The following is a 17,715-nucleotide window of genomic DNA, read 5'->3' as shown; positions in this document are numbered from 1 at the left end:
TCTTATTTAACATAGTACTAAATATCCTTGCCACTAAAATAAGGTAAGAAAATAAAGGTTAAAAAAAAAAACAGGAAAGGAAGAAATAAAACTGTCTTTTTTGCAGAAGGTATGGCTATCTACACAGAAAACTCTAAGTAATCTACTAAAAAAGCTCCTGGAACTAGTAAGGTCACAGGGTATGCAGTCAACTCAAAAACCAATTGCATTTCTAAATACTGACAATAAACAAATGCAAATCAAAAGTGGAATACAATTTTTATTGCTTCAAAAAAAGGAAACACTTAGGTATAAATCCTCACAAAGCCTGATGGAGAGAATCTGTGTGATGAAAACTATAAAATACTGTTGGACGAAATCAAAGAAAATCTAAATGCTTGGAGAAATTTACCACATTCATGGACTGGAAGACTGAGTGCAGTAAAGATGTCAATGCTCGCTCAACTGATCTATAGGTTAAACGCAATTCCTACCAAAAATCCCAGCAAGTTTATTTGTAGACATAGACAAGCTTATTCTAAAACTAACATGAAAAGAGGAAAGCCCTAGAGTAACCAAAATAGTTTTGAAAAAGAAAAACAAAGTGCAAGGAATCACTTTTCCCAATGTGAAGGCTTACTGTGTAGCCGCAGGAATCAAGACAGTATGACAGACTGGCAGAGCAACAGACTCAGAGACCAGTGGAGCAGAATGGAGAACCCAGAAACAGATCTACACAAATACGCCCAATTAATATCTGACAAAGGCGCAAAAGCAATTCAGTGGAGGAGGGATAGCCTTTTCAGCAGATGGCGCTGGAGCAACCAGAAATCCATTGGCAAAAAAAAATAAAGCCCAACCTAAACCTCACATCTTGTACAAAAATTAAACTCGAAATGTAACAGAGCCTTAAATCTAAAATGTAAAACTAAAACACTTCTAGAAAAAACATAGGAGAAAATCTGTAGGACCCAGGACTAGGCAAAGGGTTCTTAAACTTGTCACCAAAAACATAACACATAAGAGGAAAAACTGATAGATTGGACTTCATCAAAATAGAAAGACGAGGGCTTCCCTGGTGGCGCAGTGGTTAAGAATCGGCCTGCCAATGCAGGGGACACAGGTTCGAGCCCTGGTTCGGGAAGATGCCACGTGCCGTGGAGCAACTAGGCCTGTGCACCGCAACTACTGAGCCTGCGCTCTAGAGCCCGTGAGCCACAACTACTGAGCCCGCGTGACACAGCTACTGAGCCCGCATGCCTAGAGCCCGTGCTCCACAAGAGAAGCCACCGCAATGAGAAGCCCGCGCACCGCAACAAAGAGTAGCCCCCGCTCGACGCAACTAGAGAAAGCCCGCGCGCAGCAACGAAGACCCAGAGCAGCCAAAAATAAATAAATAAATAATTTTTTTAAAGAAATAGACGAAAAGACCCATTACAGACTGGGAGACAATGTTCTTGAATCACATACCTGACAAACTCTGTGCATCTAGGATATATGAAGAACTCTCAAAACTCAACATAAAAAAAAAAATCTGATTACATAATAGGCAGAGAAGTGCACAGACATTTCACCAAAGAAGATACAGGGATGGGAAATAAATGCCAAAAGTATGGAACAGCCATTAGAGAAATAAAAATTAAAACTTCAGTGATATCTCACATCTACCAGAATGGCTAAAATGAAAAGCAGTGATGACGCTGACAGGGATGCAGAGAAAGTGGGTCATTCATACATTTTTGGTAAGAATGTACACGGCTAAAATCACCCTGGAAAATACTTGGCAGTTCTTTCAAAACTAAAAGTGGACTTACCATGTGACCCAGTAATTGTACTACTGGACCTATATCCCAGAGAAACAGAGACTTGTTTCTATGCAAGAACTTACACATGAATGTTCACAGCAGATGTATTCATAACACCTCACCTGGAAACTACTTGTGTCTCCTTCAAAGGCTAAAGGGTTTAACAAACTGTGGTATATCCATACCATGGAATGGCAGTCAGCAACAACAGAGAATAAACTATGGATACATGCGATAACTTGAATGAACCTCAAGGAAATGACGCTGGATGAAAAAGGCCAGTCTCAGAACGGAGACGCATGATTCCATGTGCACCACAATCAAGAAGTAATGAAATGGAAAAGGAGAGCAGATCAGTGCTTGCCAGGGATTAGGGACGGCAGGGGTGGGGGCAGAGGTGGGGAGTAAAAGGAGAGGGTCTTGTAGTGCCACACACTCGGGTATCTTGATTGCGGTAGTCGTTATGCAAGGCTGCACGTGTGATACAACTGCACAGAGCGACACACACACACACACACACACACGAGGGCTTGTATTGCTGGTGAAATGTGAACACGTTCTGCGGTTTGCACCAACACCACTTTCTTGGTTTTGATGTGATACTAGGTTTGTGTAAGATGTTAACATTGTGGGGGACACAGGTGGGGGAAGGGTACAGGGGACTTTGTACATTTCTCTGCCACCTCCTGTGAATCTACAATTACTTCAAAATGAAGTTTTAAAAGTGTACCCCCTGAAGTCCCGTATAGGGAAGCCACATGTTTGATCCTAAGCTCACGAGAAGAAACCAATCAGAGAGGAAAAGTTACTAATTACATAGTTCATAGGTCCAAGGGAAGAAAAATAACCAGAGGGACCGAAAAAAAGAAAAAAAAAAAGAGAAAAAGAAAGAAACGCCAGTCTTGGTAGTAGATATGGAAAGAATTCCTCCTGCAGATCCTCATGAAAGGAGCACTCTCACTTGAATTTGGCTCCACAGTCCAGGGCGCTGAAGAACAGCCCTCCCCTCTGCTCCGTCCCTAGAGGTTCTTCAGTGGAAAGTGTGTTTACGTGGTTGCATAAGATGCAAGGACCAAAGTCTTACAGAACATGATCATTTTTATTAGCACATTCCAACACCAGGGGTGCACTGTGTGATAGGGAATGATCATGGTTAAGGTCGGAAACCTCTACAAAGGGAGGTGCTTTTTTATAGATGAGCAGAAGCCTGAAACATTTAAGTTTCCTCTCATTGTACTTGCTGTGCTTTTATGGTACCTCTGCTGTAATTGTTTTTCTTGGAATTTCCATTCCTCCCATGCAGATGCTTTGATAGGTGGTCATACCCCCAGCTAGGCAGGAAATACCCTCCCCACCCAACAGAGAGACAAAGAGACGAGGTGGAGGCTCCAGGAGAGGGTGCCCTGCTTCACCGGGACCCGGGCTCCCTTAGGGATCTGGGCCAAAGGCTCAGCTAACAAAGGAGTGGTCCTTCGTCTCATGCTTGTCTTCTGTTTATATGGGCAGGATTTGGGTGGCAGGATGCTGAGTTCTCACCAAATACCATCTTTCTACCTCAAACCAAATTTTATAGTAGTGGCTCTCTCAGGGGTTTGCTTGTTTGCTCAGATCTATATAGAAAAGGCAAAAAGTCCATGTCCAGTGACCGTTTTGGATTTACATAGGACCCCATCTGCTGAACGCATTTGTAGAATTTTTAACCAACTAGCAATGAGTTCAAAGCTACCCATTCCATATCGACTGACCGACTATGATTTTTTTTTTCGGGTCTCAGAACAGTAAGTACTTGGCTTCCTCCTTTAAAGGGCTCTCCTTTCTAACAGCTATCTCCATAGTTAAGGTATTGCTCACCAGTCCAAAAATGAACTCCCATTCCCTGGAAATCTGTAAAGTGCAAGCATTTGGATTAAGGCGATGATCCTGCCAGACTTACGTGGAACTGGTCTGAGGTTGTTCAAATGCTTCTTTTGGGATTTTAAGGCCAGGGTTTCTCTTCTTGCCTGTTGGGAAAGATGGAAGAATAAAGTTAAGGTCTGAATCACAGCATGAGAGCAGGGACAGAGACTGCAGCAGAGAAAAAGGACAGAACTGGGAACGCAGGTCTCATTTCCACATTCAGAACTCCACTTCCTACCAGGACGGCCGTGAATGACACGCACCAGTCACCAGGCTGAGCAGAGCCTCCCAAGTGCAGACTGAGATCACGGATGCGGTTTTTCACCAGTGCAGGGTGCAGTGTCAGTATAAGGCTGCCAATCCTCTTTACCCAGGAAGACCTGCCCTTTTTTCCCTGCTGGGAGTTCGGCATTCCAACTTCTTCTTCATTTTCTTGTACACAACAATGGTAATGGTAGACGGTGTTAGTTACAGGATTTTTTCCTTTATAATGTCAGTCAGATGTACCCACACTTCTCTTAGTATACCAGAGTTTTCTAAATTGATCTTTGATTAGCTGACAGAGTTAACCATGGAGGTAGAATAAAACATACTTTCCCACTGTTCTCCCCTTCCTCTTCTCAACCACCTGCCGTAAGTTAAAACACCTAAGCGAAGGGTAGGGTAATACTTATTTACTTTTTCCCCATTCCAAAAAGGATTATGATAAGAGATGGGCCCATGCAAGGAGGCTGTCACTTCTTTGGGGGCAAGATGGGAACATAATGTGTTTGTTCATCATCCCCGGGCTGAAACCACAAGAGAGCTTCGCTCAAATACTTTTGTTGATGGTTTAAAAGAACAGACTGAAAAATGACGGCTCAGGAAGCGATAAGAGAATCCAGTCTTGTAAAGGCTCGGGATTTTCCTCATCTAAGGACATGCTGTATCTCTTCATGCTTAGCAGGAAACGCCAGAGCAGAGCTGGATACAACACCCGTGGGCTTACATTCTTTCTCACCTCTTCTCCACGTTGCAGGGAGCACTACAGAGCTGACACACACCCTGCTTAAGGCTCTGAGTAGAGATCTGCAGCTGCATAGAAACTGCAGAAGTCATATTCTGTAGCCTCTTGCAGGAAAATGACATCCAAAGACTTCAGTGACTGCTCACCATCAGAGAGCCAGCAATGACCCAGTCAGAATCAGAATCCAGGCCTCCAAACACTCAGGTGGGAACTCTTTCCTCTGTGCCACAATGGATGAAGTTTAGAGGTGACCAGAGAGAATGAGGTAGGGGAGTACGGGGTTATGAGTTTTTAAAAACCAGATTACAGGGGCTTCCCTGGTGGCGCAGTGGTTGAGAGTCCGCCTGCCGATGCAGGGGACACGGGTTCATGCCCCAGTCCGGGAAGATCCCACTATGCCGCGCAGCGGCTGGGCCCGTGAGCCATGGCCGCTGGGCCTGCACGTCCGGAGCCTGTGCTCCGCAACGGGAGAGGCCACAGCAGTGAGAGGCCCGCGTACCGCAAAAAACAAAACAAAACGAAAAAACCAGATTACATCCAGTTCCTTCACTCACCAAGAGACCTCCAGGGTCACTTTTCATCTGACTCTTGATATCCTCAACTATAAAACGGTGTAGTAACATCAATGCCTACCATATCGGACTGATGTGAGAACCATGGGATAACACATATGAAAGAGCAATGAAATTATAATCATTTTAAAAAAACAAGCTGCACAGTCTCATAAAAGAAAATGAGTCATTTAAGAAACTCAGGAACAGGGACTTCCCTGGTAGTCCAGTGGGTAAAGCTCCGCGCTCCCAATGCAGGGGGCCCGGGTTCGATCCCTGGTCGGGGAACTAGATCCCGCATGCATGGCGCAACGAAGATCCCACGTGCCGCAACTAAGACCCAGCACAGCCCAAATAAATAAATAAACATTTAGAAACTCAGGAACAGAATTGGTATATTATCATAGTCCAGTGTAATGTATAATTGTGATCTTTCTCTCTATGCCTTCAAAATCCAGAAATCTAGATCAATTCTGCCAAGTTGCACAAAGCCAGGAAGCAACGTGCCTGGCAGTGACCAACACAGAGAAAGCCTTTCAGACCCACCTTCACTGAGTGACGTTAAGTCAGAAAGAGAAAACAAATACTGTATATTAGCGCATATATGTGGAATCTAGAAAAATGGTACAGATGAACCAGTTTGCAGGGCAGAGATAGAGACACATGTAGAGAACAAACATATGGACACCAAGGGGGGAAAGTGGTGGATGGGTGGGATGAATTGGGAGATAGGGATTGACATGGATACACTGATGTGTATAAAATAGATAACTAATAAGAACCTGCTGTATAAAAAAATAAAATTCAAAAAGAAAAAGAACCACCTTCATCGTAACAGGTCTTCTCAGTTCTCTCCTCATTTGGCCTTACCTATGCGTTTTACAAAAATTCAAAACTCACCATTTCCCTTCCTATTCCTGGAGCTCAGATGGCCATTGAGCACATGTCACTGAGTTAGTTATTGACAATACACAGAGCTGTACTATGCTGGATCTGATTGTGAGAATCCAAGTAGATAAATGGCCTAATTCCAACAATTCCCATCCATGGGCCTCAGGCAATACATAGGGAAGGCTATTTTAAATGAGATACTCTAAGGAAGAATGAACGAGTTTGACTTGTCTAAACATCATGCAGATTCTAACACAGGTGACAGAGAATTCAGGTAATCCGGACAAATACAACCCTGTAGTTCTGCCAGATAAAATGAAGCAAAATGAAACTAAAATATATTTTTCCTGCAAAAAAGCCTCCCCAGATGCCATTTACGCAAGCCGCAAGCAAACGTTACTCTTAAGTTCCTGCATCTCTCTTCTTCATTTCTAACTCAGCTCTTACAAGATGGATGTCAAGAGAAATACCTATTTATGGAGGAAAACACCTTTGAAAAACTTTAATATAGCAGTGAATTATTACACCATAGGAATTAATTATTCGTAGTTCATTAATAGCAATCGACTATTAAGCTATAAGTAACAAATCATCAAAACATCTATACGAAGAAATAGCAAAAGAAAGAGAGAAAACTTTTGGCACGGAGACTAAAGAAAGAAATGACCCAGAGAACAATAAAGTCTTCTAGGTGTGGGAAAAGAAGACCCCTGGTTCTCCTCTGACAAAAAAAAAAAACAAGAAACAGAGTTCCAGCAGACACAAAACCTAGTTGAATCACCATTAGAAAACACCCTGCCTTCATTTTTTAACAGTAAATAAAACAAAAATCACAAAGGCACGCACCAACATTCCATAATTCACTTACTTGACCATCACTGGAAGAACAGCCCCGTAAAAGACCAGCAGAGGTACCTCTAATAAGGGTTTCAGGGCTGCTGCGAGAGCGAGCAGAAGAAAACCCCAGAGAAGGCTGCTTTACTCGGAAGACGGCGCTTCAGCCGAGCAAAACGGAGCTGCACAGACTCCACCCCTCCTGCAGTGCCGATCACCCCAAACCTCTGCAAGTTTATCGTTCCCAGGGAAACTCCCACTTCAGGAAGGGAGAGTCGAAGTGGGTCTGTTTGAACACCAAGGTGTGACATTAAGCATTAACCAGACTTGGAGGAGTAAATCTGTAAAGTAATTCTGGATAGCACAGCGTTCTCCAGCTTTTCTGTAAATGCCTCTTTCATTTCTTAAAGAAAGGAAAACAATATGTGATCAGTTTCCAGCTGTGTTTATTTCAAAGCAATCTGTTCCCCTTGGCAAGGCTGCCAACACCTGACTGTTAACATTTAACACTGTGTTAAAAAAAAATTAAGGAGAGGCAGCAAAGTGAATAATAAAACTAAGTGGCCAACTATGATAAGTGGCCTTTTTGCTTGACATTCAAAAGCAAAAATGAAAAATACGTCAGAAAATAGGCTCTATGTTATGTCACATGCTAGTAACAAGCCTTCTCAGAAGGAGAGAATTCTGTATACGTCTGCAGATCTCAACCAGCTGTGCCCTCTTATTGGCACAATCTGCAAAGGGTAAAAACCTCCTTGGCCTGATGGAGCATATGTGGTACCATATTACATCAGCCTGTGTCACACCCATGCCTGTTTTCTCCAAAAATATTGTAGTCCCACTGCACACATGTATTGGCAAAATTCATCTTAAACCAAAGCCTTTCCCCAATGGCACTGGGGAAAAAAAGAAAAAAAACCTTGCCAGCAGTTAGAAAATATTTACCAAGCCACAGAAATGTTCACCAGCTCTGACCGTACCGAAAATGATGGGGTACACAAGACATCTTGCTGGGCACCGCTCAGAGAAGCTAAGCACAAAGGGCTTCTCTCATGTGCCTTATTACATAAAACAGAAGATCGCGCTCCAGCGCCAACCCAAACAGCAAGAGAAACCAGAGGGGTGGAATCCGGAGGCTCTCCTGACACCTAAATGTTTGTCAGCCTGGCCAAGGGTCCGGGAACATGATTATGAGGGTTTACGATTATTGACACAGCTTTACAAAGGGATGACTTTGCTCCCGGCTCCAAATTTATTTTAAAAATCTGTTTCCCAACGTGAATGGGATTTCCAGCCAAGTAACTGGCAACCTGAAGACCCTGGCTGCCCTTGCCTTCATACTTGTATCTAGGCTTCAGTTCCATGGGTAGCTGGCACTAAAGGTGGCGGAGAAGTGTCATTAAATGTTATTAAGTCACAATGGTCAGATGTAAGGCAGCTCACAGAGCAGGGCAGAGTGAAGGGAGAACAGAGAGAGAGCTGGCTTAACAACAGTGACCCGGAAGTGGACACAGAAAATTCCCCCAAACCACTGGATCTCACCCACCACTGAGACTTCCACCAGGATGCCAGATTTCTTTGGAATTACATAAAATTTAGAGAAGGAAAGCTGCAAAGTTCATTTGAAAACGTGCAGTCATTTTTATTTCAAGGCGGCAGATGAATCTCCTGAAACGACAGCTTTACCTCCGTGTCCCTGGGCTCAGGGGCTCCAGCCCTCCTGTGGACAGGAGCTCAACCTTCTAATTTCAGCCCGTTTATCACACGCCCCACAGAACCTTCCCAGACCTCCCCAGACATACTTAAGGAGCACAGGCCACACCCACCAGCTTCCACAGGCCGGCGTCTCAAACACAATACGAATTCAATGCAACTTCACTCAACTCCCAGTATTTTAAACTGTCCACTCTACCTAAGATAGATCTCCACGACCGTCTTCCACTTATATTCCTCATACCTTGTCTCACAATCTCGAATCACTTCTGCATTTATGTGTTCGTTTTTGAATCTACTTATTACTTATTTATTATCTGTCTCACCCAGAAACGTTCAGCTACAGCAGCAATTTTGCCCAGGGCTTGTACACCGTCAGTATTTGTTGACGGAACATTTGTTGTTCTTTTCTCAGCTGTTTTGAATTTTGGTATTGAGGTCTTCAAAAATAATTTTAAATAGTGTAGTCTGTAAAAATATTGAATCACTATGTTGTACATCTGAAGTTAATATAATATTGTATATCAACCATAATTTTTTTTAAAAAAAAAGCACAGAATGGAGTAGAAATAGTTCAACCCTGAGCATACGTAAGAGCTCGTTTTAAGTCCCCGCCGTGCCACTTAACACTGGGACCCTGAGGATGATTCTGAAACTCAGTTTCCACAGCGACAAGCTGGAGACGAGACTCTGGCTGCTGAGAGATTTAGTTGGCATAACCTACGGGAAGGAGTCCAGCACACAGCAGGTACCCACCGGATAGCAGTTTCTTTTCTCCCTTCCACGTTTGTGCTTACATTTTTAAAATAGGAACGAAACAGAATGTCCCCTCTGTGGGCAGGTTATTTCTTCAAATGCCATCTCTGTTCTCCCCCTCCTGTGTTATTTATGTGAAAATGACATTTTCAAACATCTCATCGATCGTGAACCGTATTCTCTTGGTTCCCACTGACTATGGGAATTGTTTAAGCTCTATAGGATCAGGATCTCTGAGAGCAAACCCTCAGAATCCATATTTTTTATAAAGGACTTCAATTTTTGAGAGCAGTTTTAGGTTCACAGCAAAACTGAAGGGAAGGTACAGAGATTCGCATATACCTTCCTGTTCCCATACATGCAGAGCCTCTCGCGTTAGCGGCATCCCGCCAGAGTGGTGCATTTGTTACAAATGACGCACCTGTATTGACACATCATCACCCACTCGCTCTTGGTGTTGTACATCCTAGGGGTTTGGATAAATGTACACTATGCATCTATCATTACAGTGTCATACAAAGCACTTTCACTGTCCTAAAAATCCTGTTCTCCCCCTATTCATCCCTCCTTCCCCCCAACCCCTGGCAACCACTGATCTGTTTACTGTATCTATAGTTTTGCCTTTTCCAGAACATTATATAGTTAGAATCATACTCTGTGTGTGTGTGTGTGTGTGTGTGTGTATAGCCTTTTCTGATTGGCTTATTTCACTTAGTAATATGCATTTAAGCTTCTTCCATATCTTTTCATGACTTAATAGTTCATTTCTTTATAGCACTGAATAATATTCCATTGTCTGGATATACCACAGTTCATTAATCCATTCACCTACTGAAGTGCATCTTGGTTGCTTCCAAGTTTTGGCAATTATGAATAACGCTGCTTATAAACATCTGTGCGCAGGTTTTTATACGAACGTAAGGAGTGTCACTGCTGTATTGAAAGAGCTAGAGAATAAGACAAACCAATTCCTGTAACATCAGAGAGCATGTGTGATGTGCAGTAAAAGTATCGCACCATGAATACACAGGACGTTCAAAGAGGGAGAGAGAAAATCAGGCAAGGGAAATGAGAAAATACAGTCTCACAGAGGAAGTAGTATTTTACGTGGTCCTTTGATAAATGGTAGGATTTGAGGGTACGTGATGGCTCATTATACTATTATGTCTTCTTTTTATATATATTCAATGTTTCCATAATAAGACATGAAAAGGCAACAGTAGGATTCCAAGGAGGAGGAGGAGGAGGAGCTCACGGTGTGGCGAGAAGGACATTGTGGCGTCTCAAAGGCTGTGACACGGAAAGACTGAAAGATTGTAACTAACAATTTTTAATTTTCAGATTTAGGAAGAGAAGTCATCTATTTTTTAGTAGAGGAGTATCATGCCATGTTGTGTTTTAAAAACAAATGATGTAACAAGATTAATCTACTATCTGCAGGGTGTTTTGAAACTGTGGTACACATGCACACACATAACACCTGCATACACACTCACAGGCCCACATACACACACCTTGGTGGCTTAAGCTGTTGGGTCTTTGCTCATATTTTCCCTGAAGTGTTATCATCTTTCTCCCCTGGTCAGTTGCAACACACTCAGCTCAAGTGTGTTCTCCTCCAGGAAACCTTCCATAAAAAACATGCAATAAATGTCCCTTATCTGTGTGGCCACAGGACTCTGCACGTTATCTTCCGTCTTCCTTCTTACACTGATTGATTGAACCCACCTGCTCACCCGTCTCTTCCACTAGAAGGCGAGCTCTTCAGAGCCGGACCCCATGCCTTACCCAGGTGCAGAGTAAGCACTAGACCCAAAAAATGAGAGGCAGAGACCACAGCAACTTGGCTAATAAATTTAAGTTGCTTAAACTTCACAGAGGCAAAATCTATAGGCTCTGGTAATTTCCTGGATAAGAAGTATAGAAGACCAGAAGCTAAGCTGTAGTAGTAACAGTGGTAGCAATCTGGCTTTTCCCCACCTAGATAAAATTAAGTAAAAAAGGAAAGTCAGGCCAGTTGGGGTGGGAGGTGGGAGAAGGCAGATAATGAGCTCCAGCCCTGAGATGTGCTAGGGATAAGCTGAAGGAACACCTGGCAGATTTCAGGCAGGCACATGGAGCTTCAGAGAGGGATGGCGGGTGGTGGGGGGGGATATGAAAATCTGTGAGTGACAAACAGAGAAGTAGAAAGTTGAATGAGACAGGCAGAGAAACAAGAACGGGAAGCAGCCTATGTAAGAATATTTTGAGAGAATGAGATGTAAATGAAGAATCAGCGAAGGACACCAAGAATCTCTGGAGGCTCCAAGGAGAAACACCAGCGAGTGCAGAGCAGCACTACCCACTATGCAGAAAAGGTCCTGTTTTCAAAGGATGAGAGCACTCCGAGTTTGCTTACAGCTTCCCGGAGCTGAAGTTCTTTTTCCAGACCCGGTCGAGCTGAAGTATATGCTTAGTCACGTTAACCATTTGGTGCTGACTTTGTGCTTTTGAAAGAACCTAAAATCAAAGCACAGCCAAGGCCCTCCCGTTGTGGTCTGGGGCCCAGTGAAAGCAGGGGGTGTGCGTGAGGGTGAGGCGGGGAGGGCCCCCCGTCTGTACTCATCTCCTTCCTCGTTTACATGCGGCTTCATACATGAGTCTTATCAAAAGGAAACGCAGTCACAGGGTGTTAAAAATACCGCTTTACAATAAAAATATGGCAGCAGTGGCAAAGAAATTGAGGGATGTGGCTCACCTTTTCAAAATGCATGCTCCATTCTGGTTAGGTTTAAAAATTGCACTTATATTTTAGAGAAAAATATTGAAATGTCTCCAAGTGGAATAATATGATTCTAGGATATGCTTCAAAATAATATGGGAGTGGGGTGGGGTGGAGATAGAGGTGAAATAAGCTAGTAATTGTCAAAGCTGAGTGATGGACACACGGTGCTCACTATATGTCTGTCTTTGAGTATGTTTGAAAATGTCCAAAATGTAATGATTTTCTTGAATAGCTACTGAATCACAGAAAATTCTCTTTTAATAATTAAAAAAGAGGGATAGTAAGAAGACTGCATTTTTCTCTTGGGAGAAGTGGATTCTTTTTTCCCTTTGGTCTAAGATCACAATATTTTAAAATTTTTTATTGGAGTAGAGTTGATTTACAATGTGTTAGTTTCAGGTGTACAGCAAAATGAATCAGTTATACATAGACATATATCCACTCTTTTTTTTTAGATTCTTTTCCCATATGGGCCATTATAGAGTATCGAATAGAGTTTAAGATCACAATTTTAATAGCACTGAGATCACCTCCCTTTAGCCAAGGAAAACTACAGGGTCATAATTTTCATTCAACCAGCTGCTTGAAGACTAAGAAGTGCAGAGAAATACAGAGGAAAGTTCTTGATCTATATGTCTTCTAAGAGTGCTACCAGTACAGTCCATCCTGCTTCTCCCCCAGATTTACCTAATTTCTTTTAGTGAGCTGCATTCTACCATGATGTCATTGACCCATGTTGAGGTCACCTTAAAAAGGGAACTCTGGGGCTTCCCTGGTGCCACAGTGGTTGAGAGTCTGCCTACCAATGCAGGGGACACGGGTTCGAGCCCTGGTCTGGGAAGATCCCACATGCCACGGAGCAACTAGGCCCGTGAGCCACAACTACTGAGCCTGCACGTCTGGAGCCTGTGCTCCCCAACAAGAGAGGCCACAATAGCGAGAAGCCCACGCACCGCAATGAAGAGTGGCCCCCGCTTACCGCAACTAGAGAAAGCTCTCGTACAGAATCGAAGACCCAACACAGCCAAAAATAAATTAATTAATTTTTTAAAAAAGGGGACTCTGAAATTCATCTCTGTAAGGTTGTTTTTGATTACCTTATATAATGTCTTCTTTTTCAAAAAATTTTATTTTTTATTGGTCTACAGTTGATTTACGATGTTGTGTTAGTTTCAGGGGTACAGCAGTTACCCCTGATTCAGTTACACATATACATATAGCTATTCTTTTTCAAATTCTCTTCCCATTTAGGTTATTAAAGAATATTGAATAGAGTTCCCTGTGCTCTACAGTAGGTCCTTGTTGGTTATATATTTTATATACAGCAGTGTGTACATGTCAATCCCAATCTCCCAATTTATCCCTCCCCCCCCCACCTTTCCCCCTTTGAATAACCATAATGTCTTCTTTATAAAGACTCTTGGGGTAAAAATATGTGTCACCAATAACAAGAAGAGGTAGTTTCTCCTGTATAATCTCTGCCTATGGATGATGTGAATGTTCCTCTAACGTGTTTCCTTCCTTGGGTTTATGGCTGAAAGGCTTAAGGCCAAACCTGGACTCATATTCATACTCATTTCTGACTCAGTGTTTTTTGTGGCTCTGTTTCTGTCTTACCCACCCTTTTAATAATATTTTATTGTGGAACATTTTATATACATGGGAAAGTAAACAAAACAGTTATAATCAACCTCTGTGTACCTATTCCCCAGCTTCAAAAAATACCGATTTAAGACCAATTTTGGTTCATCTACACCCCACCCACATTCCGAGACATCAAATCATTCCATCCATAACTATTATATCAAATATCTCTAAAGGAAATTGACTATTTAAAATAACCATCATACCATTATCACACGGAAACAAATAAGTAATTTCTTAATATCTACTCAGTGTTCAAAATTCTAATTGTCTTGTGAAGAGGAGTTGGGAGAGGGGTAAGATAGGAGAAGGGGATGAAAAGGTACAAACCATAGGTATAAAATAAATAAGATACAAGAATGTAATTAATGTATAGGACAGGAAATCTAACCAATATTTTGTAATAACTTCAAATGGAGTATAATCTATAAAAATATCAAATCACTATGTACACACTTGAAACTAACAGAACATTGTAAATCCACTATACTCCAGTAAATAAATAATTCTAATTGCCTCCTTATAAATAAGTAAGATAAATAATTATCTTGTTTATAAATATTCTAAATACTCTTAAATTATGCTGTGTTTGAATCAGGATCAAAATTAGGTCCTTGCTATATAAAAAGCAAAGGGGACTTTCCTGGCAGTCCCGTGGTTAAGACTTCACCTTCCAGTGCAGGGTGTGCTGGTTTGATCCCTGGCTGGGGAGCTAAGATCCCACATGCCTCGCAGCCCAAAACCAAAAAACCAAAACATAAAACAGAGGCAGTATTGTAACAAATTCAATAAACACTTAAAACAAAATGGTCCGCATCAATTAAAAAACAAAAAGCAAAAAAACAAATTAAATGAACAAACCAAACCAAACCAAACATGTAGATACAGAGAACAGAGCAGTGGTTACCAGAAAGGAAGAGGAGAGTAAAATGGGTAAAGGGGGATCCACCCTATGCTGATGGATGGAAACTAAATTTTGGTGGTGAGCAGACTGCGGTGCACACGGAAGTCAAAATACAATGTTTTAAGATTAGGTGATAGAATTTCTTAGGTCCCTGTCAATCTATAAGCTCTCCCTCCATTTCTTGTTGTCCACCCCTCCCCACCCAATGCGATTACTTTGCTGAAGAAATCTGATCATTTGCCCTATACAGTTCCCCACTAATTCTGAGGGCGCACCTTGTGGGCTTGTGTGCCCCTTTGTTAGCTAGAGTGCGATCCGACGGAAACTCGACTGCTCCGTTTGGCACAGCGGCATCACAGGTGGCCTCACCTGCTTTTAACTAAATTGCTGAATTCTTTGCATCCTAGTAAACGCTCCTAAACTCTTAATGGAAAAAGGAAGAAATAAATAAATAAATGAATAACCCCTCAACAACACTGGGTAGTCAACAAACTTTTTAATCTTTGTCAATTTGATAAGTAAACAAAGGTACCTCATTGTTTTTAATCACCCTTTAAAAATGTGTAATGAAGTTGAATATTTTTAACATGTCTACTGACATCTGTAGTTATGTTTCTGTGAACTCCTTGTTCAAGCCATTTGCTCATTTTTATGTTAGGTTATTATTGTTGTTTTATTTGTAAGAGAAGACATTGCCCCTTCTGTAGTTTGAATCACAAAACACACACACATGTGAGTGTGTCTGCCCACTTGGGTTGGGTTTTTCTCCCCTTTTTGATTGTACAGAATTAAAAATTTTTACATTACTTCATGGCCTTTGCACTTTTACAAGGCAGGAACATTCTTTCCTTTTCCCCAAATAGCTAGATAGTTGTCCCAATACCACCTATTAATCTGTCCATTTTTTTTCTCCATTAATTTTACACATCTTTTTAATATTTATACCTCTTATATAAGTTCATTGGCTGCTATGTCTAAAAGTTATTAAATATTCGTGGCATTGAAAGGCAACTTCACTCAATCCTGACTTTAAGAGAACTCTTTCTAGCTTTTCACCTTAAAAAAACTCTGCTGGTTTTACGAAACTGTGTCATTTGCAGAAATGTGGATGGACCTGGAGACTGTCATACAGAGTGAAGTAAGTCAGAAAGAGAAAAACAAATATCATATATTAACGCATGTATGTGGAATCTAGAAAAAATGGTATGGATGATCTTATTTGCAAAGCAGAAATAGAGACACAGATGTAGAGAACAAACATGGATACCAAGGGGGAAAGGGGGGTGGGTGGGGTAGGTTGAATTGGGAGACTGGGATTGACATATCCACTACTACGTATAAAATAGATTAACTAATGAGAACGTACCCTATAGCACAGGGAACTCTACTCGGTGCTCTGTGGTGACCTAAATGGGAAGGAAATCCAACAAAGGGGATATGTGTATCCATATGGCTGATTCACTTTGCTGTATGGCAGAAACTGACACAGGAGTGTAAAGCTATGCTCCAATAAGAAAAAAAAAAAAATTATGCTGCTTTTAGATTCAGTTTGACAGAAGAAGGATAGAGCCATCCATGTTTACTGAGTGAAATATCTTATCAAGGCTCTCAAAGACTTGCCCATACCGTAATCCTTAGAACTTGTGAGTGTTAGCATGCTCAGGTTTCAGGAGATGTGATTAAAGGAAGGGTTCTGGGATGAGGAGATTATCGTGGATTATCCAGTTGGGCCCTAAATGCCATCACAAAGCTCCCTGATAGCAGAGAGGCTGAGAGACACGAGACACACGGAGGAGCAGACGGAGGCAGAGGCCGGGGGATTCAGCCACAACCTGGAGAACACCGCGAGTGCCAGCAGCTCCTGCAGGCTGGATTCTTTATCCCAGAGCCTCTGGAGGGAGCCTGGCCTGCTGACACCTTGATTCTGGATTTCTGGCCTCCAGAAATGTGAAAGAATAAATTTATGCAGTTTTAAGCCACCAAGTTTGTGGTTACTTGTTACAGCAGTTACAAGAAACTAGTACACTACGGGCGGACCTCGGAGATATCGTGGGTTCCGGTCCAGCCCCGGGCAATAGAGCAAATATCGCAAAAAAGCAAGTCACACGAATTCTTTGGTTTCCCAGTGCATGGTAAAGTTATGTTGACAATATAGAGTAGTCTATTAAGCGTGCAACAGCATTATGTCTAAAAAACAATGTTCATACCTTAATTTAAAATACTTTATTGCTAGAAAATGCCAACCATCAGTGAGCAAATGCTGTTAGAAAAATGGCGCCGATAGACTTGCTCGAGGCAGGGTTGCAACAAACCTTCAATTTGTAAAACATGCAATATCTGCGAAGCACGATAAAACGAAACCCAATAAAGACAAGGTATGCCTGTATTAGAAATGGATGCTGAATTTTACCAAATTCCCTTTCAACATTTATTGAAGTAATCCAGTGTCCTTCCTCTTATACTCAAGCTGCCACGCTCTCTACCAAATGGATTTCTTACTTTTTCCTTTTCTGTTTTCTTTCTTTCACCAACTCATTTTCACTCTCTTTATTTCCTCCTCAGCAGCTTCTGCCACTAAGCCTTCCTGAGGATCCTGTGTTCCTGCATTGCCTGTGGTGGTAGAAACTTAGAGCCTGCTAATCCCTGGATTCAAGAAACATCTAGAAAGTCTTAACTTGACAAAACAAGGGTGCAAAACAAAGTTAAGAAATTAAATGCAAACAAGAAGGAATAGGTATTAGTAAATGTTCCTTTCTCTGGAACAAAGGAGATGGTGCTGGCTTCCTTTCATTTCTCTCTAGCTTGGGGCCAAGGAAGAAATGTACCCTTTCCCCAGGCCTGTGTCACATTGTGAAATTCTTCATGTCCCCTGTCAACAAGAAACAAGAAGGTAAAGAAACCAGGGCCAAAGCAATCTCAGAAACTATGGCAAGATTCCTCACCTTGACATTCCAGCCCTGCAGCCTGAAAAA

At 42.0% G+C, this 17,715-nt stretch overlaps 1 protein-coding gene across 5 annotated transcripts in view; it reads right to left on the bottom strand.

Annotated features, from left to right (window-relative positions):
- The window catches only part of MAP2K6 (mitogen-activated protein kinase kinase 6), a 128,655-nt gene that overhangs the window by 36,046 nt on the left and 74,894 nt on the right, over nucleotides 1-17,715 (bottom strand). For all 5 annotated transcript variants that reach the window (XR_009560300.1, XR_009560301.1, XM_030838056.2 and 2 more), the window contains exon 2: nucleotides 3,718-3,784. Coding sequence is in view for 3 of the 5 variants with exons in the window: in XM_030838056.2 (XP_030693916.1) it covers nucleotides 3,718-3,784 (67 nt within the window). In the remaining 2 variants the exon portion in view is untranslated. The remainder of the gene's footprint in view (nucleotides 1-3,717; nucleotides 3,785-17,715) is intronic.

Source organism: Globicephala melas, chromosome 20, assembly GCF_963455315.2.
Source record: "Globicephala melas chromosome 20, mGloMel1.2, whole genome shotgun sequence".
In the NCBI taxonomy this organism is placed as follows: domain Eukaryota; kingdom Metazoa; phylum Chordata; class Mammalia; order Artiodactyla; family Delphinidae; genus Globicephala; species Globicephala melas.
Note: the sequence above shows the minus strand (reverse complement) of the source record. Positions and strands in the feature narration are given on the sequence as shown.